Genomic DNA, 27,719 nt, shown 5'->3' with positions numbered 1-27,719 from the left:
ACAAAATAACACACAAATCTAACTCTCTCTGCACATGTTACATCTGCCCCACCTGCAGTGCACATGGTTTTGCTCCTTTTGAGAACAATCAGACTGCGATCAGATCTGAATAAGGGCCTATGTCCCTCCAGTTGTTGTGAAAGTACACATCCCAGCATGCTTTGCCATGTTTTTAGCCTTCCCTAATAGCAAAACTGTGGCAAGGCATGACGGGACTTGTAGTTTCACAACAGCTGCAGGTACATCATAGTTTGGTCATGCCCAAGTTACAACATGAGTGTATGTCAATCTTACTTTTGCGGTTATCTATATATCTAAATGGCTAGCTACCCCATCGCCTCTATGAGGTGATGTACTGCCACTGGCCACTAGAGGATATTTAATGGACAAAATGACCCCTTTGAAATAACTTTTTGCAGGGACACTGATCTGTTGCTTGATATGGAGAGAGGAAGCTGTGAAAACAGAGATTGGAGGTAGGAGCAGATAGGGACGGGGGTAGGCTGGAGAGGTTGTGGGCTAAAAAACGGTCACAGCTCAAAGTTAATGTACATTGCAGAAGCCAGGCTTTTTAACTAGGAACTATTATAAATATATCACAATCAAAATTAGTATGTTCCACAAATGTTGAGACTTTTTAAAAGGAGTATTAAACCAAAAATACTAGTTGCCTTGTATTTATAAAGGACAGGAATTAATATATCAAACATATGTAAATGTTGACATACATGGATATATTTTGGAGCTTTGACAGTGTGTTTCTGTTCTTCCAAGTCCAAGGTTTTGTCTTGAATACCTTCCATTTGTGAGGAAGAGGCTGACTACAGTGTCCAGTAAGTGGGTGTCACAAAATAAGTATATAGTGTACAGGGACCATTCTTCCTCTCCACTCCCAACATTATATTAGATCTTTTCATTTATATACAGTAAGAACCAGACTTCCTAGTTCTTATCAAATCTGTCATATATAAATATTTGTATTTGTCTTAATATTAATCTAAGCGTCACTTCTATCTTTGCATATGATTTTACATAGTACCTAAGTACATCCTAAATAAGGAAGGGAATATTCTCATGTGCGAACTAATTGTGTCACTGCCATGTGATGGTTTATGTGTGCCTTAATATCTTCATGTTGGATCATTAGCTCTACATAAACTCCTTCAATAACTCCAATTAACACCACATTATTTTTTAAAGCATGAATGGTTACGCATGATAGATACATTAATCAGACATCCCGCTTAATAAAATTGTCACCAGGAAATGCAAGCCTTCACTTGGTTTGTGCATACAGTAGCTACCGTATAGATTGCCAGGAAAGGGAGCTCAAAGTTGCATTTTAGAGTACAATTCAGCAATATTGAGACTAGCTCTCATAGGTCACAGGTTCTCAAAAGTCGGTCCTCAGGTCCCCACACAGTGCAGGCTTTGCAGGTCTCCTCACAGAATCAAAAGTGAAATAATTAGCTCCACCTGTGGATCTTTCAAAATGTGTTCGTGAGTAATGAATGCACCTGTGCATCCGCTGAGTGACCTGAAAACCGTGAATGGTGTGGGGTCCTGAGGACAGAGTTAGAGCACCACTGTCCTAGCTGGTCCGCACTGAAGTGAGTGCCAACATCAATGCTCATACTTGAAGGTAACATTAATATACAATATACCTTAATATTATTATTAAATGCTGTGCCAATCTAATGATGCTGCTGATGGTCATCATTGTGCATAATTTAACAGAAACAATGTTTGCGAAAGCTATTTATCCCATTCAATAAGTATCAATTAACTTGTTTTTGTGTTCTTGAAACATATAAAACAAAGGCCATCCTTACTGTGGCATTCGTAACAATTCATGCTTAAAACATTCTGTTTTAGGAATGAATAAGCAAAGGTAAGCTTAGAGATATTCTGCTTTTATATTTCATCAAACAAGTTAAATAAGTTTTGGAAACAGTCTACAACAGTGAAAAAGGAAATAGATGAACATTTACTTGAATAATTAAAATGGACAGTTAATGGATTAAATTACTCCCAAGAAAACACAAAATATTTTCTAATTTAGGGCTGTTATACGTGGCCCTTGTGCAAATGCAGTTCTGCTATATATTTCAAATGGGTCCAGCCCTTAAAAGAAAGAATATACGGAAAAAAAAAAAAAGAATCCCAAAGTTTGCTACTGTGGTTTTAAAATTTCAGTATATGACGAAAGATTTCTGAACTGTGGTTCAATAATGGAAATTGAAATCTGGAGATACTGGTTAAGATTACCAGAAGAAAGAATTGTCTATTCCGCGTTGGCTTTTTTTTTACATTAATTCTAACAGCCATTACTGTGTGTATGTCTGAATCAAGTCCAGATTTTTTTTAACCCTTTGAGTGCCAAGTGAATTTCTCAAAATAGGTGTAAAAATTGCCAAACATTTTTAGTCATCATAACGACGTGTAAGGTTTACCTTATATAGGAAAAAAAAAAAAAAATCTTTTTTTGCAGAACATTTGAATTTCTATAACAAATGTGAGCGACGTTGGAATTATTAGCAGATATTTTGCACATCTCTCACAGAGATGTTGGCATTTAAAGGGTTAAACAACCTCGCACTGTTTTACTCTATTACTAGAATGTAAAGTTTAAATTACAGGTGGAGTCTCCCATATCTGAATACCTGATGAAAATATTTTGAATGGGACAGAGAAATTGACCTTTGCTTTATGATGGTTTAATGTACACAAACTTTGTTTCATGCGAAAAATGACTACAAATATTGTATAGAATTACCTTCAGAGGGTGTATGGGATGCCAGCAGTCACAATACAGATGCTGGTATGCCAGTTATCAGCAGGAGACTGGCAAACGTAAGTATGCGGGCAAAGTTAGCATAACGCTGGGAAGGGTTAGGCACTAGTGTGGGACTTGGTTTTAGGCTGCAGTCAGGAAGGATTAGGCACTTAAGGTGCCCATACACAGTGCGAATATTGTATGCGTTTTGAACTTTTAAGTTAAAAAAGCATCGGATGTAGTTCGAATCGCACCATGTTTCTGTGGGGCTTACAATGCAATGCACGCTCCCGCAAAATTCAAATTGTATAGTTCAAAAAGTAAGTATGTATGTGCTGGCAGTACTTTTTGTACTGAATCGCATCTCATCACTGTTGTAGCACATTGTATACAATATGAACTAATCACATAACGTATTTTAGTCCTAAAGGTTCCCATACACGGTGCGTTTTGCAGGTACGATGCGCGCTCCCACGCACATCCCATCACACAGTTCAAAACGTATGTACTGCACATACTTTTTGAACTAGCTTTGGATCGCATGCAATGCAAAGTAGTCCAAAACACATACAATTATTGTAACGTGTATGGGCACCTTTATTGTATACAGTTCAAATGGCAGAGAATTAAAATCTCATAGCATTGCAAAGCAAAATTACAAAGCACTGAAGGTCAAAGTGTACAGCACCATTGTATAGTTCAAAATCGAACCCACAATGCATTGCATGCTGTATGGGCACCTTTAAATTTAGGCTGTGTACAAAGTTTAGGTGTCGGGTATGGGAGTGAGTGTTAGGCATCAGCAGGGAGGGATAGGGGAAAGGTAGGTTTACTTGAATGACCCATAAAGATTCCCTACATTGGGTTGCCAGCATCAGTATTCTGACCACAGCTCTTCCAAATGTATCCCCTGAGTTTAAGTTGTATGTGAAATAAATGCATTTTGTGTTTAGACTTACTGTAGGTCCCATCGAGATTATCGTGGGGGGAAGCAAATATTCCAAAAAGCAGAAAAAAAATACTTCTGGTCCCAAGCATTTTTAATTTGGGAGACCCGACCTGTAATTTGTATTGATAAAGAAATATTAATTGACCAGATCAGGAAATTACAGACATCTCATGGTGAAGATACCAATAAGGCCCATACACACTGGGCAATTTTGAGCTGAAAGCAGCTCAGTTTTGCCGTTTGAGCTGCTTACAGCTCAAAAGCCGCCCATTGTGTACGACCCGGCAATGAATGGTGAGCTAGACACCGCTGCTCATCTGCTGGTATTACCAGCAGATGAGTGACAGGTTGGATGGCTTTCCAAAGCGTCCTGCTACGGAATACCTTCCACCCACAGGAGAATCGCTTAGAAGGGGCAAATCGCTCAGTGTGACTTTCAGCCCAGCGATTTTCACCATCATCGCTCTGAATGCATGCTGGGCAAAAGCACCAATGTAAGAACTAGAAACAATTTGCCAAGAACTTGTCCAGGAAATGTTGATTAAGATACAATTTTACATATATCATAAAACCATTTTCTTTGCGATTGCAAAGGTCTTGCAGCTGTTGGCTTCTGTGCACTGACTGAAGTTTTACATAACCAATAATTAAGTTCTAAAATTTATATTGGGCACTGCTAAAAAACAAAAAAAAAAAAAACATGAAATGAATGACAAAAACCAGGAAGCAGGACATCCCATTGTCCAGAGCTATGGTCACTGAATGTTTAGGCCAGTAACGATTTTACTATGTGCACCGCCTGGAAAGCCATCTTGGAGAGAAACATTGTGTGCAGACACTGCTACAGGTAACGCTGACACCAGTAGCAGAGCAGCTTGTCCCAAGTTACACTTGTGCAGAAGAGAAGCCAACATCAGCGTAAAGTGGATTATCCAATGAATTTGCCTTAGAGATGTTTCAATACTTGTGAGAACCAAGTTCTAGAAGCAACATATACAGTAACAGTGTTATATATCCTACAAGTCCACACATCTGTGTATTTCAGACACTATTTTTTTTTTATTTTACTGAGTGCACTGTTCCTACACGATTGACGAAAGTCCACTTAAAAAGCAACAAGTTAAAATGCCCCTACTTCAGTCCCCCAAGGCCGGTATGGCTTACTGTTTGTACTGGAGTTTGTTTGCCGAGGGCTGGATGTTGCAGACAAAGGAGAAGTAATGGCTGTTGCAGAAGCTGCCATTGCTGCGGCTGCTCCATGTGGAAGCATTGGGAATGCTCCTGCAAAGGACAGGGGAAAGCTCTGAGCGGCAGCAGCTGCAGCGTGCACAGTGGCTGAAAGTGACAGCAAGGAGGTAGAAAGTGGAGGAACTCCAGAAGCAACACTGCCTACAGAAGGCACTCTAAGAGCAGCATCTGCATGAGCAAATGTGGCTGTGAGCAAGGCAGAACCATGTCGTGGTGGCATCTCTGTGGCTGTGGACAGTCTGCAAGGTATGTTATCAACAGAAGAGAGTCCAGTTTGATGTAACAAGGCTGCAGGAAGTTGGTGAAATGCAGCTGCCCAATGGTGAGGATGCAGGGAATGATGGTGCTGTGCCATTGAGGAGGTCATTGCTACGGCTTCTCTTTGCGAGGCATATGTACTAAGATGAGAGACCAGTCGCACTCGGAGAGGATCCGATGTATCCATGCCTTCAACTGAGCCAAGATATCTGGCAACTTCCGTTAAACATTCTCGAAAACCGATGCTCATGAAATCCATAGCCAGTGCATGTGCATCAAAGTAACCTTTAAAAATACAAAACACAATTATTAGCGATATTCTCTTTAGATTTATATAATCCTTACAGTCCTAGTATATACTCCCTTATCCCATTAGTCATATATACATCCTCACCAACACTGGCCTGTAAAATAATAGCACTTAAATTGTCAAGGTAGCGGAACTCAAAACCAAATGGCCCCTCGTTCATTATAAGCCACCCTGCAAACATTTGGATGGCTGCATAAGGAGAACATTTGAAGGCGTCGCACAGGACAATTAGTAAGTCTGTATGTGCCAGGCAAATAATATGCTGTACAACTAGGAGTAGGCCATACAGGTAGATTTAAGGGGGAGGGGTGCAAATGATGGATACAATTAATGCTGTGTATTTCTTGGGTCGTGGAGGGATCTAAATTTGGCAGAAAACTGAAGGATCTATACACGTGTTACACAAATTAAATTGTTTTAACTGAAGAAAAGCCGGTAGAACAAATGTATTAATGTCCAATGTCTGAAATCACTTTTTTACATTATTGCAGCTAACGTCAGATTATTTATTATCCTTGGATGAAGAGTAAAGCACAAGCTTCTTGTCCTAGCCTAGTCATCCATCATGCACCCTATTCTCCTGTCTGGGGCCCTGTGCACTGTGGGGGACTGGGTTACCATAACTCATTTTTATGTTTAGGTGGTTTCAAACCAGCATATATGGGAAGGGAGCCCACATTAGTACTGCCTAAGCCACACAGTGTCTTAATCCATCTATGCGCCCTATATATAATATAGTAACTATGCTAACAAGTGCCGTTATCAGCCTGCCATGCCAGTTTACATAGCCAGAACCCAGTATTTTGCAAAGATTGCCATGTTTCCAGCTCACTTGAACAGTTACATAACAATATTTATAAATGACTGACTATTCATGTGTCACAGCCGCACCAAACACAGTAGCATCACAGGACTGTGTTTGTCTTACTGGTAAATCATCTCCACTAGTACAATGTGAGGAACACAGAGCAGACCACTGTGTTACGGAGGGCTGAAGTGGTAACACAATGTGTAACTGCGAGGCTGGTAATTTAATATGCCGCAGTGCTTGGAATTAAATAGTGCAGCAGAGAAAAATTGGGAACATCAGTTCCCTGAACTCTTAAAAAATGTATAGTGGTGCCTCTCATCTTGTTTTGTGTGGTAGGGACATTCCAGAGGAGCTTTCCCATGGTAATTCTGATCCAGAGTGTCTCTCTCCGCCTTGCACACAAACACACGCACAGACAAAGATTAAAGGCTCTGGCTGAAGTCAGCCCCCTCTCGTCTTTCTCTACAGGACTGACATTTGCTTGATTTCTGAGCCCTGACAGTTTGAGGGACTTGAATGTATGATCTGCTTAGTGCTATACTGCAGACTTGTATGACATGTTTTGTCACTTAACTGCAAACTAAGAACATCTTTCCCTGGCCTCCTTTCATCAGAAAAGTTTAATGGAAAAAATATATGCTCAACGAACATAGACACACGCACGCTTTCCCTTGATGCATTATCTACCTCAATTGCTATATTTAATAAGTTTTATTACAAAAATAAATTTAAATACATCAAAATGTGCTGCAAAGAATCAAAGTGTACAGTAGGGTAAAATTGTATATTCCCCAACCATATAAAGTCACATACCTACTGCGTAAAAGACTGTTGTACATTTTGCAGAAGTAGGAAGATTGTCTACTACCATACAGTCATACCCAGCGGCAGCCCCCAATCAAATGGGGGAGGAACAAATGTCAGCAAGTCCGTTGGGAATGGCAGTTAATGGCAGTTGCTGTGCCTTCCCTATTTGAATTTTGAACTGTGCTACAGCCCATCCTCTGGGGCTGCCACTGGGTATGACTGTACTGTAGTAGACCATCAACGTACATACACTAATACACATGCTTCATATGGTGCCTAATGCTATTCACAAACAGAATGCTGGTGAACTCTTCATCGGAGCAGCATAACATCATCAAACCAAAACTTAACAAATCATTAATATCATCTCATTATTTTTTAATCAATGTTAGATAGTAAGATTTACTCTCACTGTAATCTACTGAAAACATGTACCGACTGTGAACCTGTAGTGCCAACCACAATATTAAACAATCAACTCACATAATCCATGCCCTTCAGATAGATGTTAATGGAAAGACATGTACAGAATTTTGCTAGTTGCACTTGCCAAGGGTCAAAAAGTCATGGGAACATGCAGAGTTTTCAAGGCGGAAGGGTGCGCATTCTGGGTGCTTTGCTGCACTGGGGGTTACTGTTGGATGACTGGATTTCTGCCAGTACGATACACATTCTTATTGCATCTATTTAGAGTCATGGAAATGTATAACCCAAGACTGGAATGCAGTTTTTTTTTATACATATACCAAATAAAATAAAAAAAATCTGAAACATTCACATAAAGAGGGATTGTCCTCTGTTCCTGAACAGGTATAAAATGAGGTACTTGTTTCCTAGCACGGTGCCCATCGCATACCAAACACCATACCATAGTGGTGTGTGATGCGATATTCATGTTAAATTAACAGGAGTGCTTGTACAATGAAATATCGCATAGCTTTGCATACCAGCAAATGGCATGCAATGCGATGCGATTTTTAATTGTACAAGCACCCTGATATGTGCTTTTAATGTTAAATGCACTACCATTGGCAATGCCACCCCCACTATCAACGCCAACCCGAAGCATCGCGAGCGCACCGAACCCGCGAAGGGCGGTGATATGCGACCTCCGACCTTTTCATACCCCCACTATCCACGATGGCGTGGAGTTGATCTTAGATAGTGTGGCGAGCACAGCGCGCCCCGCGAGGGGACGCGGAATACATGTAATCAGTGTCCGCTCGCCACGCTTTCGGTTCGGTGGCTCGCCACACTATCTAAAATCAACTCCACGCCGACGTGGATAGTGGGGGGTATGAAAAGGTCGGAGGACGCGTACCGCCGCCGCTCGCCACGCTTTGGGTTGGCGTTGATAGTGGGGGTGGCGTTGCATTTAACATTGAAAGCACCCATCAGGGTGCTTGTACAATTAAAAATTGCATCACATCGCACTATATTGCATGCAATGCGATTGTATAAGATGTACTACGATCAAAATAAAAAAAAATGGTGCTACAATTTCTTTGGCAAATTCGTACTTAGGGTCTTGCTAAATTTTTTATGTACATGTAGTGGTTCTATATTATCAGTTAATCACAAGTGATCAACATATGAAAGCGATTAACGGTTTTAAATAGGGGACTCTTAAAGAAGGTAATCCTTCTATCAGTACAAATGAAGTCACTTACCTACTGTTGCCAATATCACCAACCTCCTGGGTCATGTCTTTACTTATTATGGAAGCCATCCTCTCTCTTCAGGGGTCTATGTACTAAGCCAGAAGTTCCCTAAATGTGGTGCTTATGGCACCGCAATGGTCCAGGTTTTAGGTATATACATGCTTGGCTGCATGAGACTAGATCAAGATTATCACTGCTGAGCCATTGATATGCTTAACCCCTTCAGTGGTAATCCCAAGAATTTTCCGGGCTATGCGTCAGTGCCCAGACTGGCAAGCCTGAAAATTCTCTCGATTGTCACTGCTTAGCGCCAGCCAGCAACGCTGAGCTGATGGATGTGCTGCCTGGCTCCGGCTGCTCACCCCCTTCCCCCCTTCACGCCGGGGGCAGGACCGGGATGCTGGGGGGCAGGGCCGCCTGACACAGTGCTGCCCCGGCCCGGCACACTGCGTGGTGGGTATTTTTTTAGGAAAAAAACTAAAAAAACTCGCCCAGTGGGCAGCACTACCTAAGAAAAAACCCACCACTGAAGGGGATAAAACCTGGACCGTTGAGGTGCCTTGAGGCACACTTTTGGGAACCTCTGGACTAAGCCTTGGATAGAGACAAAGTGGAGAGATAAACCAGCATATGAGCTTCTAACTGCATCGTTACAGGCTGGGTTTTAAAAAAAACGACAGGAGCTAGTTGGTAGTTTATCTCTCTTCAAGGCTTGTAACACAGATCCCTCATTCTCTCATCTCTTGTATTTATTGCTGCAAAACTTTTCCACACCAACCTTCCTCTCTTCAGTATATCCTTAACACATCCACTATGCAGTCAGTTCCCCCACTGGATGCCTGTCCCATCATTTCCAGAATGCCTTGTCCACTGCACTCTGCCACTGACTGACACCTTACCTTCTCCCTGGTTATGGTGTATCAACCTTACTTAACAATTTCATTAACTACTGAAATAACTATCTCCTCTAGCCACAAAGAACACAGCCTTGGAGTTATCCTAAACGTCTCCCTCTTTTAAACCACACATTCAGTACCTCCAGTCCAGCTGTTTCTAGGATCAGACCCGCTCTCACCATCGATGCTACTAATTTCCTTTCATACACTCACTATTCATCTTCAGATTAGACTAATTTAATCCTCTATCTGACCCTCCTAACAAGTACCTGTCTCCACTCCAATATATCCACAGTACTGCAGCTCAGTTCCTCTACCTCAGTGGTTCAAAACCTCAGTCCTCAAGTACACCATACTGTTCATGTTTTCCAGGTCTCTCCACAGAATCGCAAGTGAAGTAATTAGCTCCACCTTGGATCTTTTAAAATGTGTTATTGAATAAATTAGTACACCTGTGCACCTGCTGGGTGACCTGGAAAATGCGAACTGTTGGGGGTACTTTAGGACAGAGGTTGAGAACCACCGATTTATTCAAACACACTACTTCCACCTTGCCTCTCTTACAAGCCCTACACTGGCTCCCATTCCCCTTCAGACTCCAATTCAAGCTTTTGACACTCGCTTATGAAGCCCTCACCCACATCTCCCAGTTACACCACTGACCTTTTCCCAGTTATATTTCCATCCATCCTCTTTGCTCAACAAATGGATGATTACAGTTGATCCCTCTCTGAAATTCTCTATGTCGCCCCATCAGACTCTCTAAAAACTTACACAGGCTCTCAAGACTCATTTCTTAATCAAACTCATTTATTTTGCATCTTAATAGTTTATTCCATGCTCATGGTCTACCTGGAATAAACTGAATTTGATTAAAAAGTGGGTCTTGAAAGACTGTTTGAAGTTTCATAGAGCAGAGTCTCCCTTGTCTGTTTGCCTCTTCCCTTTAGAATTGAAATCCCCACGAGCAGGATCCTCTTCCATCTTGCGCATTTCCTTCTCTTACTTTAGGTGTGTACACACAGGGGCGATTTTGTACAAAATCGCGGGAAATATGGTCGCTGAGCGACCATATTGCCCGCAATGGGAGTGTGCACCGGCGATATATCGCCGGGTGCGCGCTCCCGTTTTTGCCCCTGTGGTGATCGCAGGTCGCAGGAACATGCTACTGCGACCAGCTGATTACCACTGCCGGGCTCCCCCTGGCAGTTTCTTTTTCATCAGCGACCATCTCTGGTCGCTGATGTAAAGTAGAAACTGAGCAATATATGGCTGAGCAATATATCTCCCCCGTGTGTACACAGTATTAAACTATCTTCTACTTCATGCTCCTTACAAGGGAACCTGGCCCTCTGTTTCTTCTACTGATACTTATTTCAGTGTCATGTCTGCTGACAAGGTCTATACAGTATACTATGTTCTTTTCCAACATTGTGCAAGTCATAGTTTTTCTGGTTTTATATCTTTATGTACTTTTATTAGGTACTTTGGAACCCTTGTGGCGCCATATAAAGGGGCAGATGTATTAAGCTTTAACAAGCGATAAATGCAAGGGTGATAAGGAGAGATAAATGCCCAGCCAATCACCTGCTAACTGCCATGTTACAGTCTGTGTTTGAAAAAAGTCAGTAAGGAGCTGATTGGCTGGACGTTTATCTCTCCTTATCACCCTTGCATTTATCTCTTGTTAAGGCTTAATACATCTGCCCCATAGGATGATAATAATAATGCTTGCTATGATTATATTTGGCTTAAACGCATGGATCCTCAAACTGCAGCCCTCCAGATGTTGTGAAACTACTAATCCCAGCATGCCTTGCCACAGATTTAACATTCCCTTACAGCAAAACTGTGGCAAGGCATGCTGGGATTTGTAGTTTCACAACATCTGGAGGGCCGCAGTTTGAGGACCCATGGCTTAAAGTATCAACAACTCATTCAATATGGAGTAAGGCAAAATTGCAGTGGCTACCTCAGGCAACAGAAAGCTAGGAGCACTCCTGCACATTTAACATGCAGCCCACAACAGCTATTCACACTGTGTAACAAAGAGCACGTCTCTGGCCAGAAGCTTCCCAGAAACTGTAGTCCATGAAGTAATAAGTCTTGTTCATAAAAATAGTATACAGTGGTGGCCAATAATTATTTTACGGAGCTTTGCTATTACACGGAGGGTCAGATGCATCAAGCTTCGAAAAGTAATAAAATGGAGAGTGATAGCCAGCCAGTCATCTCCTAACTTCCATGTTACAGGCTGGGTTTGAAAAATGACAGGTAGGAGCTGATTGGCTGGTTGTTTATCACTCTCCACTCTACCACTTTTCGAAGCTTGATACATCTGGCCAGCTGGTAGTGAGCCCAACTGACACTGGGAGGCCCCTAAATCACAGGACAGTAGTTAATCCATTTATTGTAGGCTATTCTGGGTCTAACAATTATAATGAAGATGCACCAAGAAACTCTTTGCCCATAGAAAGTTAGCAGGAAGTGAATTTTCATGCTGCGATAAGCACAGGGACAATGAAGCTCCCGTTTTCCTTTAAAGCCATTGTGCATCTGTAAATACATCAGTCTGTTCTTCTTTGTGCCCCACAAAAATGTGTGGGCAATACATGGAGCTCCCCTCCTGTACTTCCTGCTAAACATGCAGACACCACGTCGCACAATTGTAGGCCTTCAGTCCTGCTATTTATTTTTCCAAATGCTTGTGTGTTTGTTTTGTCTCTGTGAACAGATTTTCACAGTCTTTGCAAAACCCCCAACAAATCTGTGGCTGGACTGTCTGTGAATGAAGCTTTTACTCCCACAGTGTTATGAAAGCAAACACAAGCCCAGGGTCAAGTGCTTCTTTTGTGCCTGTAGTTCTTTCCCACGAGTTCAATCCTACCATTAGCATTGATTTCTACTTCTTTTATCTGGATCCGCCTACCAATGTTTGTCAAAGGAATGTTTACTTAGATTTTCATGCTCGTTTTACAGTGTAAAAAACTACAGTCCGCTATAGACTCACCTTTACCTCCAGTAGCCTGCATCATCTTCAAATGGTCTACGGTCATCTGCAGGATTTCAGCTTTTTCCAACTTTGCAGATCCCTGGAAACACAGACAGACATAAATACACTAAAACTGCTTTTGAGTGAGAGTTCAATTTAGTTTTCTCTGTGGTTTCAATATTCAGTAACCGAACAACACTTTCCCCTGTTGATCTCTTTTCAGAGGGTGGGATGTGCTTACATCCGCTGCCCTGTATCGCCCCCCTTCTCCGGCCACTGCATTGTTAATGATCGCATATGCTCTAACACAGGCTTTCCCAACCACAGTCCTCAAGGCACACCAACAGTGCAGATTTTAGTGATATCCAGGCTTGAGCACAGGTGACTTAATTAGTGCCTGAGTGATTCTGATTAAACCATCTGTGCTGAAGCCTGGATATCACTAAAACCTGCACTGTTGGTGTGCCTTGAGGACCGTGGTTGGGAATGCCTGCTCTAACATATGCGATCATTAACACAAGGGACAGCTCTTGCGATAAGAGCGGTCCCTTGGGATGCGGCTCCGGTGCAGGACTTCCGGGTCTGGGACCCCTCCATGATGGATCCCTCACACAGCGCTGCGGTAAGAAGCCCATAGGCTTCTGCAGGGGATCACCAAAATAGTATAAAAATACACCTGCAAAGAAGAGTGATAGAACTATGTCTTGGAAATAGAATGGAAGAGTCACATAAGTTCCCCCATTTCCGTGTATCAGTATTCTGTATGTCATGTAAATGGTAATCTATATTAGATTTGAATACAACAAGGCCTATCCAACTTGTGGTTCTTCAGCTGTTGTAAAAACTACAAGTCCCAGCATGCCTTGCCAGTTTTACTATAAAGGAATGCTAAAATGGCATTAAAGCATGCTGAGATGTGTAGTTTTAGAACAGCTGGAGATCCACATGTTGTTCAGGCCTGCAATAAACACCGTTATATAGGTTTATTGGACAGCAATAATTTACTTGAATACTTAACAGAAATTGTCACAAGTATTATAGCTGGAAATAAAATGTCTCCAAAACATGAAATACTGTAATTTCCATTGATAGAAGTCTATGCAAATGTACACACTCCTGAGCATACACTTTTGAGGAAAACCTCCCAACCAAACCAAAGTTCCTCAGAGACAATATGAAATGGTCTAAAATTGTTTTGTATTCATTTAAAAACATTTGGCCATCACATGTTTTTACAAGTTTCTATAATTACACAAAAGTACAGTTCTTAGGAGTCAGCAAAATCAGCACAAAGGTCACATCCTATTGTTGGCCATAAAGTACTTCTAGAAATGCAATGGCAACAGGATGATATAGAAATCCTGGCACTAACAATCCCGATATTAAATGATGACAGCGAATGAATGATACCACCGCCTTCACCTTATTCTAAACCAACAGCCTAACCCTATCCAATTCCTCCCCCCCTGTCCCCCACACCTTCCCTTAATGCCTAACCCAGTACCATATGGACCCACTGGTATTCTGACAGTTGGGATTCCATGGTCTGCATTCTTACTGTGCGGATCATAACTGCCGGGATCCATACCACAACCCATAGCACCATGTTCATCATAAAAGCTGGCAAATTAAAATTATTTAGGTGGATAAATCATTAAGGATCTAAAAACAGTGGTTCTTAACCTCAACACCCAAGTTCCACCAATGCAGAGGTGTACCTTTAGTGGGGATGTTCGCAGCAGCTCATGTGGACTCGGGCGCCTGAACTCGTGAGTGCTCCCGAATCCCCCCCAAACCGCCCGATCATCCCCAAGCCAGCCACCTTCGTCACTGCTGTGAAGTGAATGACGGCTGTGGAAGCTGCAGGGGAGCTCCAGTGTACGGTCACTGGATGATGGGGGAAGGGGGGGGGGGCGACACAAGGGGGAAGAGACGGGGTGGTCCCAGAGGTTGTGCGCCAGTGGTGCACAGCTGGAGGCACTACTGGTGCGCACCTACTGCATAGTGGTATGCCCGGAAATGTTCCGGGACAGCCCGCTGTAGCAGCGCAGCTGAGCCTGGAGAATTTCCAGGCATACCACCCAAAGGGTTGATATGCCCCTGCCCCAACCGGTCATATTTTCAGGATTCCTGTCTGTGAAAGCAGGTGGAATAATTATTGCCTTAGCAACATAGATGAACTCACATGTGCAGTATTAAAGAAATCCACAAGTGAATTTGTCAAAATTGGTGTGAAAATTGGCAAGCAAACATTTGTATTCATCATAATGACCTGTAATGTTTACCTTATATAGGAAATATATATTTTTTTTCTTCTTTTTTTTTTAACACATTTTTTATTTGAATTTATATAACAAATATGAGCGACGCTGCCTTATTAAAGCATATATTTTGCATTTTTCTAAAGAGGTTGACACTCATATTTTGCTCATCATTCAGAGAAAATAAATAAAAGAAAAAACCTTTTTGCCGCAAAAAAAAAAAAAAAAACCATTTTGACTTGTCGTTTTTTCCTCACACTTCAAGATGTTTTCCCATTATAAAGTATACAATGCGCAAATTTTATAGGGTGGGGTTTTTAGTAAACTTTACCAAAAACTGCCCCCAAAAAATAGACCAAGTTCTGACAGGCAAATTTGAAAGAACCATGCAGAGGTCACTGAGATCTGTGCATGGTTCTGTCTTAAAAAATGTGCAAGTTAAAAATTGTAAAAATAAATGGCGTGGGGTCCCCCTCCTGAGCCGGACCTGGTTCCAAAACATACAGCGGATCCACGGCCCCCCTTGTCGGCATTGCAGCGTTCGGGATTCCGGCGTCGGTATTTCAACTGGCGGGATTCCAACCGCCGGTATTTCATACTGATCCCAGTAGCCCCAGGTCTCATACACTATATCTAAAATATGTTTAGATATAAGGATTCGATAGGCAGACTTCCAGGAAATACATAGGGGGTATCCAATTACATGGCAGATTTTTCAACAGTCAATACATAAATAAAAAGCACTTTTTCAGGTCGAATTTGCATTAAACATATTTTCTTTTTACACAGGCACATACAGAACATTAGAAAATGAACATCAGAAGTGCAAGCACTTGTTGTGCTCAGCAGAAAAGAAAGCCCACTGTAGTGACCTGCATCCACAAGAGGCCATGCTCTCCTCGCTCAGCCCTTGGTCCCTGGCATGTTCAGTCACTTTCCATACTAGCTGACCTCTATCAGGCATCAATGACTAGGTGGATGAGAGTTTTAGGGGGGGGATTAAATTGCAACAAGATGGGCGTGTCCGTGTAAACGTCCATGGATTGTCGATCTGCGGCCAGGATCGTGACAATCCACGGCCTTTATCGGCAGAACGGGCTCGTTCTGTCGGGAACTGCCACTATTTCCCCCGTCGGGAATATCGGCGGAACATTGAATACCTCCCTTAAACGTTTTCTCTCTTGACGATCTCCCTGGCTCGAGGCTACCTGGAAAATCCGGAATTCCACATTTTCCCTTTGATCGGTGCAGCCCAGAAAACTCGGACTTCCGAACTTATACTACAGGTGAGAGAGCACCCCTCTCACCACATTATAACACACACTATATTTAATTTTTTTTTTATTGTTTAGAGATTAAGTAGTAATTATTGTGAGCTAAAGTAAAGAAAATCCGGTTTGTGATATCTAAGAATTTCCATACAGTAAATGAAGCAAGACAAGAGACCAGTGTCTCAATCATGCCATATGCTGGGGATGCTTACTTGTCTAACCACATCAAGTGACTGCTGTATGAAACAGTCATCCTAAATCCATTAAAGGGCCTTTTAACATTTGTGCCTTGTAGGATCATGTAGATTTTAATCCATGTCACTAGGTAAATACATTTTTACTGTAAACTAGAATTGTGGTATAGCTGTCTAAGGCTATCTGTGAACACAACTGGAAATCTGGTACAAAGGGAAAACCGGTGTTGCCCATAGCAACCAATACAATTTTTGTCACTTTCCAAGTGCAATTTACAAGATAAATGTAGCAAATCGCAGTTTTTGGGCAATGCTAAACTTTTTGCTTTTCTTCAGATTTCATAAAGGTCACACATCACAGTTGAGTATGGTTGTAAAAACAACACAATACAAAATTCATAATTCTGCAGATCTTACTGTAAAACAACATTACCATTCACTGAGTGAAATATTTACCAGAACTGACTTCATAAAGACAAAACGTAAGGGAAGAACGTAGGGTTATACAGCAAAGTTTCATTGGCATAAAATGAAGATATTAGCAATCATGGGACAAATACAATTGTCCCCAACGCCAGCAGCCATCAAGTATTGTGTTCCTTGATAACCAGCCCTACCATGCCCATTTTTTTTTTTGTTAAAACAAAAAGGATCCATGCGAAGTTGACACACCTATTTGTTTTTGCCTAAAATGGAAATGTTTTGGGAGTAAACAAAAAATGGATATCATTGAATTGTCCAACGCAAAACATCAGGTAGGAATCCTGATACACCCTATTGTTTTGCTCCTTAAAAGTTATCTGTGGCAATTCAATATCCTCCTATATTTCTACGGACCAGTAAAATTTTTTTTATTATTATTTAGTGTGTTAAGCGCTTTTACAATAAAGCAATATTATAAATCACAAATTTTGGCCCTTTTATATCACCCCTGTCTGTCTGGCCCTCCCTAGCATGGTCATCTCTCTCTCCTTATATGATTTTTTTATACATAGGGTTAATAATCTTCAAAGCATGACCCTTGAGCATTGATACACCATTGCCAGCGTGTCTGCCAAGCTTGGTACACCTCATGGAAGGCATTATCCGGAACGTCCTCAAGTGCCCTTGTCGCAACCGTTTCCATATTGTGTATGGTATGCAAATAGTGTCCTTTCCTGCTTTTGACCCGGGGGAACAAAAACATTGTGCAATCTGTCCACATTTTGGGTTTGTTGAATATCGTCCAGAGTGTGGTTTGCCTTCGCTGCCCTCCTTGAAGAATTTAAACCAGGTGTAAACTTTCGGATTCCTCACCGAAGGCCTTTTGAAGCATGGTCTTGGTACCAGATTTCCAGCGTTTAACACAAAACTTGATCACATATTGTTGCTTGATGGTAAGCTCCTTCTCAGGTAAAGGCTTTCAGGCAACTGCCACCAACAGGAATGTGTAGCTGGGACATAGCTCCACCCATCCCGCCAGACAATTCTTTCAAAACCGAATGATTCTATGGTTGGAAGTGGACAAGATTTCTTTACATAGTCCATATCAACAGCATAGTCTAACCCCATGTATATATATATATCTCTGGAAAAACGTATTTACAGTTCATTATGCATATGGAGAAATTTAAGTTAAGGACAAGACAATATTTGAGCAGTGTTCATGATAATTTATTTATAGTAGCATACGTCTATGGATGATGCATATTTTTACCTGGGAATATCAAAAATTATGGCACTTAATAATAAAATACAAATATGTCAGTAAAATGTTTCCATGTGTATGTCATACTGTTGAATTATAGAAAATTAAATAAAACTGGATCTACCTACCTGTGAGTAAAATCTGATCAGATGTGTCACTATTGTACAGTAAAAACTTGCACCAAAAGATACAGCATTTAAAATCCTGAGCCGTCATGGGCAGACTCTATTGGATGTTTCAGTGTACCTGGCAAGTACTGTCCGCAAGTTATTTTAAGTAAAATCTCATTGGTTATTGAGTCCATAACACATGTTAAAAAGAAAGGTTATTACGAAAAGAACAAAGTAGAATATCAAGATCCGGACAATCTACTGGGGCTCACCAAAACTAATCCCACATACATATATAGCATAGACTGAGAGGGACATTGGAGCCTTGTATAATATATGCTTCTATGAAGATTCCTTCCTGTTTGGCAGAGGCATGATCCAGGTAACAGACACCTTCCATAACTGCACTTCTGGATTGTCATGGACAGTTTATCAGGTTCCCAAACATGTTCCTACCTGCATCCACATATGCATACACTCACATTGTGGAGAATAATGTGCAGGCTACGGACGTAGCTCCCTGCAGCAAGCTGCTTGCCCCACATGAGCAGAATGTTTTTTATCAAGCAAAAGATTGTTTAATTATAGTTATGGATACCATTGTACATCCATCCATTGTACATAAATTACATATCTTCTTTATTCTGATGCAAAAGCTAAAAAAAAAAATATATATATTTTGCCTGTAATTTTAGCCATTTCTATAATTACTCAGAAACATTAATTCTATTGATGAATAATAAAAAGGAAAACTGGGATGATTGACCAGTCACCAATGAAATGCTGAAACAAACATAAATGACAAAAAAAAAAAGTCCTTTGGTACATGATACACATTTATCACTTGGGAAACACAATAGTCTCCTTTCTGTCATAAAACCACCACGCTATTTTCTGGAGAGGAACATGAGCGATGTTATCCCTCAGGGAAAACAACAACTGGACTGGAAACATTTCTTCCTCACTTTCATGATCGGATTATGTTTTAACAGTTTTGCCACAACAAAGCATTTAATTGCAAAGCATGATCTGTGCCAGATAAGGCCACATGCAATATTATTTTAACGAGCCTAGAAGGGAACCAGCAATTTTAGATCAGAGGTGCAGTAAAATGGATAAAAAAAAAAAAGAAAGAAAAAATTCAAAACTTTGGAGGAAATAACTTACTTGTTTTTCAAAAGCGGTCGGCACAAGTCGCCTTAATTCAGACAAGCTGTTATTGATACGATCTCGCCGACGTTTTTCTATAATCTGTTAGAAAGAAACAATATGTGACAAACCCAACCAAAAAGCAGTATTACGTTATTACACATTTACTGTACAATGGAAAGATCTGAAGAGTTACAATTCTGTGCAGCCTTTTAATGGGCCATAGGTCAAAATAGACATCCCTTATACCTACAGCACTCTCGCTGCTACCCATTAGACTCTCTGATCTCTTCTAGGTTGATAAAATATCCAGGCCCATTAAGATGAGCTTTTCCAAAATTCTCATTGTGTTAAGGCGATTCCGACTATATTCCAATATATTGGATGGAAACTGGCCAAATCGGAAGGGAGTGACTCCAGATCAAATCCGATGCAAGTTCTTGTGTACAATGGATCGTAGCCAGAGGTCCTACATGCAGTACCTATGATAAATTGTAATGTGACCATAAGCAGCACATTGCGGGTTCTTTTTAGCACCTGCATTGTATGGCATCCGATTTCCCTTGAACTTCCCCGGCAGCTCCATGGGACTCATTTTACATGCGATAATTTGCATGTGCTTTATCGCATGTAGAAAATGGCACATCAAGTGCCAAATCGTATGGAAGCCCTATAGGGGAGCTGCTGGGAGAGTTCAAGGAAAGTCAAGTCCGATTTATGCCTCCGACTAGTCGGACCAGTGTATGGGCACCTTTAGATATAATTTAAAAAAAAGAGAAGACATTAAGGCGTGTTTTAGAGCCACTGTGCTATTGTACATAAGTGTACCATGAGCAGTTCTCAAGTGTGCCACCAGTGTGCTGTATTCCACCAACACGTTTCACTTTACAGCTTGAGAAAGCTGTAAAGCGAAACGCGTTGATGGAATACAGCACGGACACCCATCACCTGGACTTTAAACTTGTCCTCATCATTTGTGACCGGACCAGCTTCCCTAATCATCTCAGCAGCCTTGTATTATTGGGACCCCAGCAGCCGTGTATTATTGGGACTCAAACTTGCCAGCTTACCAGGTGGAACCCCACACAAACAGGCGTTCCCTGGGCAAGAGAACACAGTCTCTCCCATCAAGTCCTTGCTACCAAAATCGGCCTCCAACATTTGGGATATACATAAAGGAAGCATCATAGGAACGGACACAGGACACCATTCCATCTGAAATTTGGGTGACTATCCATGCTCAAATACAATTTTTTCTTGGTACCAGTACTTTTTAATATTATTATTCAACAAATATATTAGATTGCTTTTTAATGTTTATTGCATTTATTTTTATTAAGATTAATATTTTTAGACCTGTTGCATGTTCTTAGACATAGTGCAGTTTCACACCCCCTGTTTATGCACACACACAGATCTCTATACACACACACACACACACACACACACACACACACACTGTATACAGTATAGATGCACATGTATTACACTGCCATTAATATACTTTGTACAGCATTTAAAAGTAACCTGAAATACACAGACTATTTCCTCACTTCTGTAGTCCCATTATATAAAGATAAACATTTTAGGTCATATATATAACCCATGTAATAAGATAATTTACTTCTTTAAAGTTTTTTTTGTTATTATTCAATAAACCAAAATGAATACATAAGTAGGCTGGTGGGTCTATTAAGCAGCCAATGGGGGAGGTAAAGTTAATAATAAATCCACTTCAAAATTATGGGGGGTATTCAAGCTTGGTCTGGATTTTTTGGCTTGCCAGAAAATCCAGACAACCATATTCAATGCGGCCGTTTTTTGGTCGGCTTTTTCAGCTGACACAGATTAGACTTTGTTTAAAGTCGAATCTCTCTGCGGGAACAGTCAAAAGCAGATGCATTTAACACTAAATCACTTAGAGTTGTGAGTAATTTGACGATGCACTGGTTTCCAACCGTGCCGATATTACGACAGTCGAAAATGCGCACTTGGATTGAATACCTCGCTAGGTCTTCCATGCACCAATACTATATAAATTGTGTTGAAATGTAAAAGCTGATGCATATAATTATATAAAGGGCTGATTGCAATTCAGTTGTAACTGCTCCCACAAGGTAACAAAATATTTATGTGAGCCCAGGTGTACCTACATGTACACATAACTCTTCACAGACCTCAATTCCATCAGCACACCTTCACTGCAGAAAATTAATCCAATCGCAATTTTGCTATCATAAGTAGTAGTGCTTTATATTAACCCAATTTTTTCATTTAGAAAAAATAAAATAAAAAAGTAAGCAAGTTTCATGCCAGTTACACCACTAAGTTTTTATGGTTAAATACAGATATGACTGGCAAGATTGTAAAAGTGATGAAATCTATTATATAAGAGCTGTTGTTGTGCTTTAACAGGTACTAATAGGTAACGTAGTTTGAGATGCAACTTTTAAGTTAGTAGCAAATACAAATCAGACCCAAATTATTCATTGAATCCGTCCCAACAGCATTAAAATTTTCCAAATAATATAAAAGGAAAAAAAAAAAAAAAAAAAAAAACTTACCCCTCTCCGTTTCTTTCGGGCCATGATCTGGGAGGTTGTTGTTGGCGAATTTGATCGAATTAGTGATCCACTGCTATGGCTGGGGAACAATGAATGAGAGAAAAGAAGAGTGTCAGTCAGAATCATATACTCTTGGTCCACAAGGCATGCAAACAGTCCTGGTTTTAAGGAAACCCATGCTTGTGTACTAATGGCTAAACTTAAAAACATGATCTCTCTACATGCAATCCTCTAGTTTTAGTAAAAACAAAGAATTTCTTTATATCTGGATAGATTGCCACAAAGTAAAAGGCTTTCCATAAGTTAGTAGAGTTGTTTATGTAAACATCCAGTCAGAGGACGGTGAGGATTACACGAATGGCGAGGTTCGCAGCTCATGCAGCGAGCCAACTGCATATAGCCGTGAGCCACGCCGTTTTCATCTCACTTTTTAGAAAAAGTGAGGTGGAAACGGCGAGTGCAGGGGGCGAGTTGAATACCAAGGGCGGACTGTGACGGCGAGCAATAGGCACTGCTCATCGTCATAGCTCGCCTGATCCACATTGAATATACCCATATGTTTCTATGGGGAACATTTCAGTGGTTTCCAAACTGGGAGCCTTTAGAGCACTTGTTGGGTTCCTGGGTTTGGTGGCCCAGGACCAATTAAAATTATTGATGGTCAATGTAAAAGGCAAAACCAGCGTTTTAGACTACCAATCATAAATATGTGGACAAACAGAAGTGTATCCATCCCTCACCACAAACTAAACAGTAGGATGACAGAAGCATAAATTTAATTTAATATTTTTTTCCAGAATTATCTATAACAAATTTTGATTTAGTAGTGCCAAAAAAAAAAAAAAATCATGCTGCTTCAGGGTGCCATGATCCAAAAAAAGTTTGGGAATCACTGGGCATTTTCAATTAAACCCCACATTTAGTTACTGTAATTAGCACACCACATGGAGAAAGGCTATTTTATTATATTTGACCCTGCATGGGTCAAAATGGGTCATGGTTTAATGCACGAAAACTCACTACTTGTGCATTATTCCGCAGAATCAGTCGGGGTTCCCCCACGCTTTAACCATTAGTGACACTATTTCTTATGGACCTAACTTTCACAACTACTCGAATATGACCCTAGAATTCTACTGGGCAACAGCAATCAATTTTTTTTAGCCAAATAGGACTTTCATAGTAGTATTTGCTCCTGCTTCAGGGTGCTGATAAGTGAGGAGCGCATATTCAGATTTTGGAAGACAACATTTTAGAAGTGATGGATTGCTACTACTATACTGTAGCAATATATCTAAAATGTTGGCCATCAAAAATGTTAAATATGCCCTCCACAATGATCTACGGGCATGTAGAGTGAGCACAATCATAACGCATCTCTACTGACCATGTATCAAACAGCCCTCTATTCCCCCATTAGAGATTATATAGGCTCAGAAATTGGAAATAAATATATGCCAATAGAAAAACACATTCCATGGGGGCTATGCACCAGCACTTCGGAAAACAGATTATCTTTATAATTTTCTAGAATGCAATAGAAAATTTTCAACTACAATCTGAGTGGTTGCTATGGCAACACCGCCACTTTTCATTTTCAGACGCTGTAGTAAATCTTCTCCCAAGTCACTTTGTCTACTTTCAAAATTCTCAACAATAAATAGAATTTGATTGAAGTGAATATGGTAGCTCCACAGTAAGCATTTTAAATAAAATACATTTTCCTTGAATTGCAACTACAGTATATATATGAACTTAGGGGTCAAGATTTTTTTTACCGCCAATGGCTTTATTACAAAAGTAATCTTACAAAACAGACATCATCATCAATAATATTATTATTTACAGTTTCTTATATAGCGGAGGATATTCCGTTGTGCTTTACAACTGAAAACAACAGTGATAAAACAAACTAGGTAGAAACAAAACGACAGGAGGTAGGAGGGCCCTGCTCGCAAGCTTACAATCAATATTGGCTATAATCTGACACCTACATACTAAACTCCATAAAAGCAAAACTTTTCAGAGTTTGGTCACTGGTCTAGGCCATCCTCATATAAGGCCTTATTCTAGTTTACTCTCTGACAAAATCCTTCTTAGATGGACAAAACCATGTGCACTGCAGGGGGGCAGATGTAAAATGTGCAGAGAATTAGATTTGGTGAGTTATTTTGTTTCTGTGCAGGGTAAATACTGGCGTCTTTATTTCTACACTGCAATATAGATCTCACTTTGAAGTAAAACCCCACTGAAATGTAATTCTCTCTGCACAAGTTACATCTGCCCCACCTGCAGTGCACATGGTTTTGTCCATCTAAGAAGGATTTTGTCAGAAAGAGTGAACTAGAATAAGGCCCATAGTTTAAACTAAACTGTTGTAAGCCCATGGACCCATGGATCCCTCTCAAGCAGCCTCTGGCCAGAGCCCTATCTGACACTGTGTGTGTGTATGTGTATGTATGCCTAATGTCAGATTCCAGAAATATGAAAGACTCCTCCAACATGTAAGTAACTTGCAGGAACAGTTGTTATCACTACTTACGTCCATGCAAGTTTCACTTTATCTTCTCTTCAATAAAACTAAAACATCCATTGAGATATGGGACGTTATTAATAGCAGCAGTGCCTGAATTCATTAATACATAGGCCTCTGTTTTTTGTTTTATTTTTGTTAAATGACATTTATCAATAAAAGGTTTGCTCTCCAAACTCATATACAGTACATGGCAGATCGGTAGCATTGAGTCCTACAAATACTGTACTTGATTTTCTGAAACATGATGTATTAATGGTGGTTGTCACCTACAGGTATAGCACAAGCAAGTAATGGCAAATGGCTGCAGAGATGACGCATCCACAGTAGACTGCTTATATTTCAATTTTTATAGGCTAACGGCATAGATCACAGCACGTCTTGCAATAATTCACACTGTTATATGATATAGGGTGTAAGCAATGTTCCCTCTAATTTTACGAAAGCTGTGTGCGGCTAAAGATTTTGGCTGTGCAACTTTGGAATGAAATTTACATTTTGGTGCATCACTTAAATATAACTGGAAAATTACGTTCAGCATTTGTGTTAACTTTACTTCAAAATGATATTAAACATTTAAACATTCAAAATACAGTACACAAATGTAGTTAATGGATGAAACACACATTAATTGAGTCCACAACTGCAAAAAGGGACCACTGCTGCTTTGTGCGCTCAGTTGTAATGTCTGTGCGCATGCTGGTCAAGGTGTGTGCGCGCGCACGTGCGCACAGCTTAGAGGGAACACTGGGTGTAAGACAGAATTTCAATGCATGGGATGTTAACACGATCTGACAAGCAAAATCACAGCTACAGTAATAAGACAACTATTCGATGTGCAAAATGACAGCAGCTCAGCGATATATCAGTATATCATTTTACACACACACACTGAGAAAAACGGCCAAGAAAATGTTAACATTTTAAACTGAAAAATGTTATTTTCAGTTATTTTGAGTTTATAGTGTTAAATGCTATATGATGCAAATATACTGTATACTCTGTCTCAAAAGACTGATTACTAAACTTAGCAATTCAGCACCACTCAGAATTTCCACAGAAACTGGGACCTCCCATCATTACTTCTCAGTTACAGAGATAAATAACACTTGCCCAACTTTTACAAAGTGACACTTAATTATATAAACTGAAATGTAAGGACAAAGTGCTCTAAAGTACTATAGATTTCCACTTAATTCTGCATCAGAGCAGATTTTTTTTCTTCATTTGGACACCGAGCTGAACACAAGGCTGTAGTTCAGTGGTTCCCAAACTGTGTGCCGCGGCTCCCTGGGGTGCCTCAGGACACTTGCAGGGGTGCCCCAGGTTGGTGGTCCAGGACCAATTCAAATTATTTATAGTTAATATTTTATGGGCAAAACCAGTGCTGGTGGCTGCCAATCATGAAATATGTGTACAAACAGATGCAAATCCTGCCCTTTACCACATAACTGACCCTAAGAATCGCATATAAACCCAATCGAATTCATTTTTTGGGGGCCTAGGGGTGCCGTGAAAAAAATTCCGATACTCTAGGGTGCCGTGATTCAAAAAAGATTGGGAACCGCTGCTGTAGTTCAACTTTTGTCAGAATGCTTGTGACTACAGCCCTGATTCATACACCACAACACAATTAGATTTACTCTAAAAAGGTTAGAATGACGTTTATTTCTATGCAATTAAATTAAATTAATTAAAAAAAAAAAGGAATTGATAAGGATTTTAATACCTCAACAAACAAGCAAAAATGTGCACTAAAAAGTTAAAGGTTTCTAGATTAATCTTTATCTGTTCACATGAACCATTCCGCTAGCAGAGTAACATTTTATTTGTAAAATTAAATATCAAATTTATTGGAAAACGACTTGCATTCTAGTTTCAGTGTTAAATACATTTATTAGGACTCAGTGTTGGCAGAGATTCAGAATTTCCCAAGTCATTAGATTATCCAGGAACCTTTTCAAGTATTATCATTAAAGGCAATGTGGTAGTTTTTAACTGATGATAGTTATAAACTACTCACTTACATTAAGGGGGTTATTGATCACGCATGTAGATAGTTACAATTGTAAGAGATTGTAGTAATCAGCTGCTAATTTACAAGTCACAGGCTGCATTTAAAAGATGAAAGAAGCTGACTGGTTGGTACTTTATCTCTCACAACTTTATGTCTCATAGCGTTGTTAAATACCCTGCTAAATGTGACTAGGAATAATTTTGCTCACAGAAGAGTCTCTCTATTCTTATTACTCCAGGTGATGCAATACATCTATAAACTCAATATAAGTGGCAATTTGTATATCATCTTGCCTAAAATACATCAACTTTTTTTTTTTTTAAATATAACATCAATAATTAAGTAATCTGCTGTGGATACTACGAACCCAAATGCATTCAAGTGTTGCCATCAGAACTGAACAAGCACATTATGGAAATTGTAATTATATATCTATTACATTGAGAATGGAGAAGACATCCTGTGCTGGGGGTGCATGGACCGTACATCCTCTGCGTGTACATTGGGAACCGGGAGTAATGTGCAGTGTGTGTGTCCTGAGGGCGCAGATTCTGCTCTGTGCTTGCGGCAGTGTTTTAGTACGTGTGCACTTCTAGCATCTATTGCGCAGAATGGATTTAATTTGCGGTTGTATCATCTCCAGTGTTATGATAGCTATATGGATGTACTGTATATAAAGTCAGCAGCGTTATTTTGACATATATATATATATATCTCACTGGGAGCACTTTGGGATATGGGAAGTGGGTAATCACCAAAGTTCTGGCTATGATGTGCGGGTCTCTCTGTACTAGTGAATTGTGAGTGAATGGGGTGAGATGTATCCCGCACACACCTGTGTCACTGTGCGTGTGAGTATGCGGCGTGCCCCCGGGTATCCCTGCCCCGCAGCACTCACCCGGAGTAGTTATTCTCGCTGCCCACATCTATGGTCTCATCCAGGTCGGAGTCGGAGCTGCTGTCCGGGCACGGCCTCTTCATGGTCAGCTAGCGCCAAGGACACGGGGTGATCAGGCGGGGAGAGCGGGGTATGTCCCCCCGGTGACAGTGTGACAAGGGAGCCGGGCAGCGGGGAGATGCGGGGCTGGCAGGTGAGTGTGAGAACACGGCATCTATCCACTGCTGCAATGCTTCCCACGCTGCTACTGCTGCTGCACCCACAGCTTGGAGTTGGACTGTAGCTCCGGCGCTGAGGACGCCCCCTGGCTGCCACTCCCACCCTCCC

At 40.7% G+C, this 27,719-nt stretch overlaps 1 protein-coding gene across 1 annotated transcript; it reads right to left on the bottom strand.

The window, feature by feature from the left end:
• Positions 1–1,892: 1,892 nt before the first annotated feature.
• On the bottom strand, positions 1,893–27,719 carry HEY2 (hes related family bHLH transcription factor with YRPW motif 2). The gene is made up of 5 exons (XM_083176682.1): positions 27,393–27,719; positions 21,945–22,023; positions 19,399–19,482; positions 12,727–12,808; positions 1,893–5,516 (listed from the first exon to the last, which is right to left on the bottom strand). Exons 1-5 carry the CDS (start codon positions 27,473–27,475, stop codon positions 4,846–4,848), a joined length of 999 nt encoding a protein of 332 aa, XP_083032808.1. The 5' UTR covers positions 27,476–27,719; the 3' UTR covers positions 1,893–4,845.

This window comes from Crinia signifera, chromosome 3 (genome assembly GCF_055691185.1).
Source record: "Crinia signifera chromosome 3, ASM5569118v1, whole genome shotgun sequence".
In the NCBI taxonomy this organism is placed as follows: Eukaryota; Metazoa; Chordata; class Amphibia; order Anura; family Myobatrachidae; genus Crinia; species Crinia signifera.
This window is presented reverse-complemented; position numbering and strand designations above follow the sequence as displayed.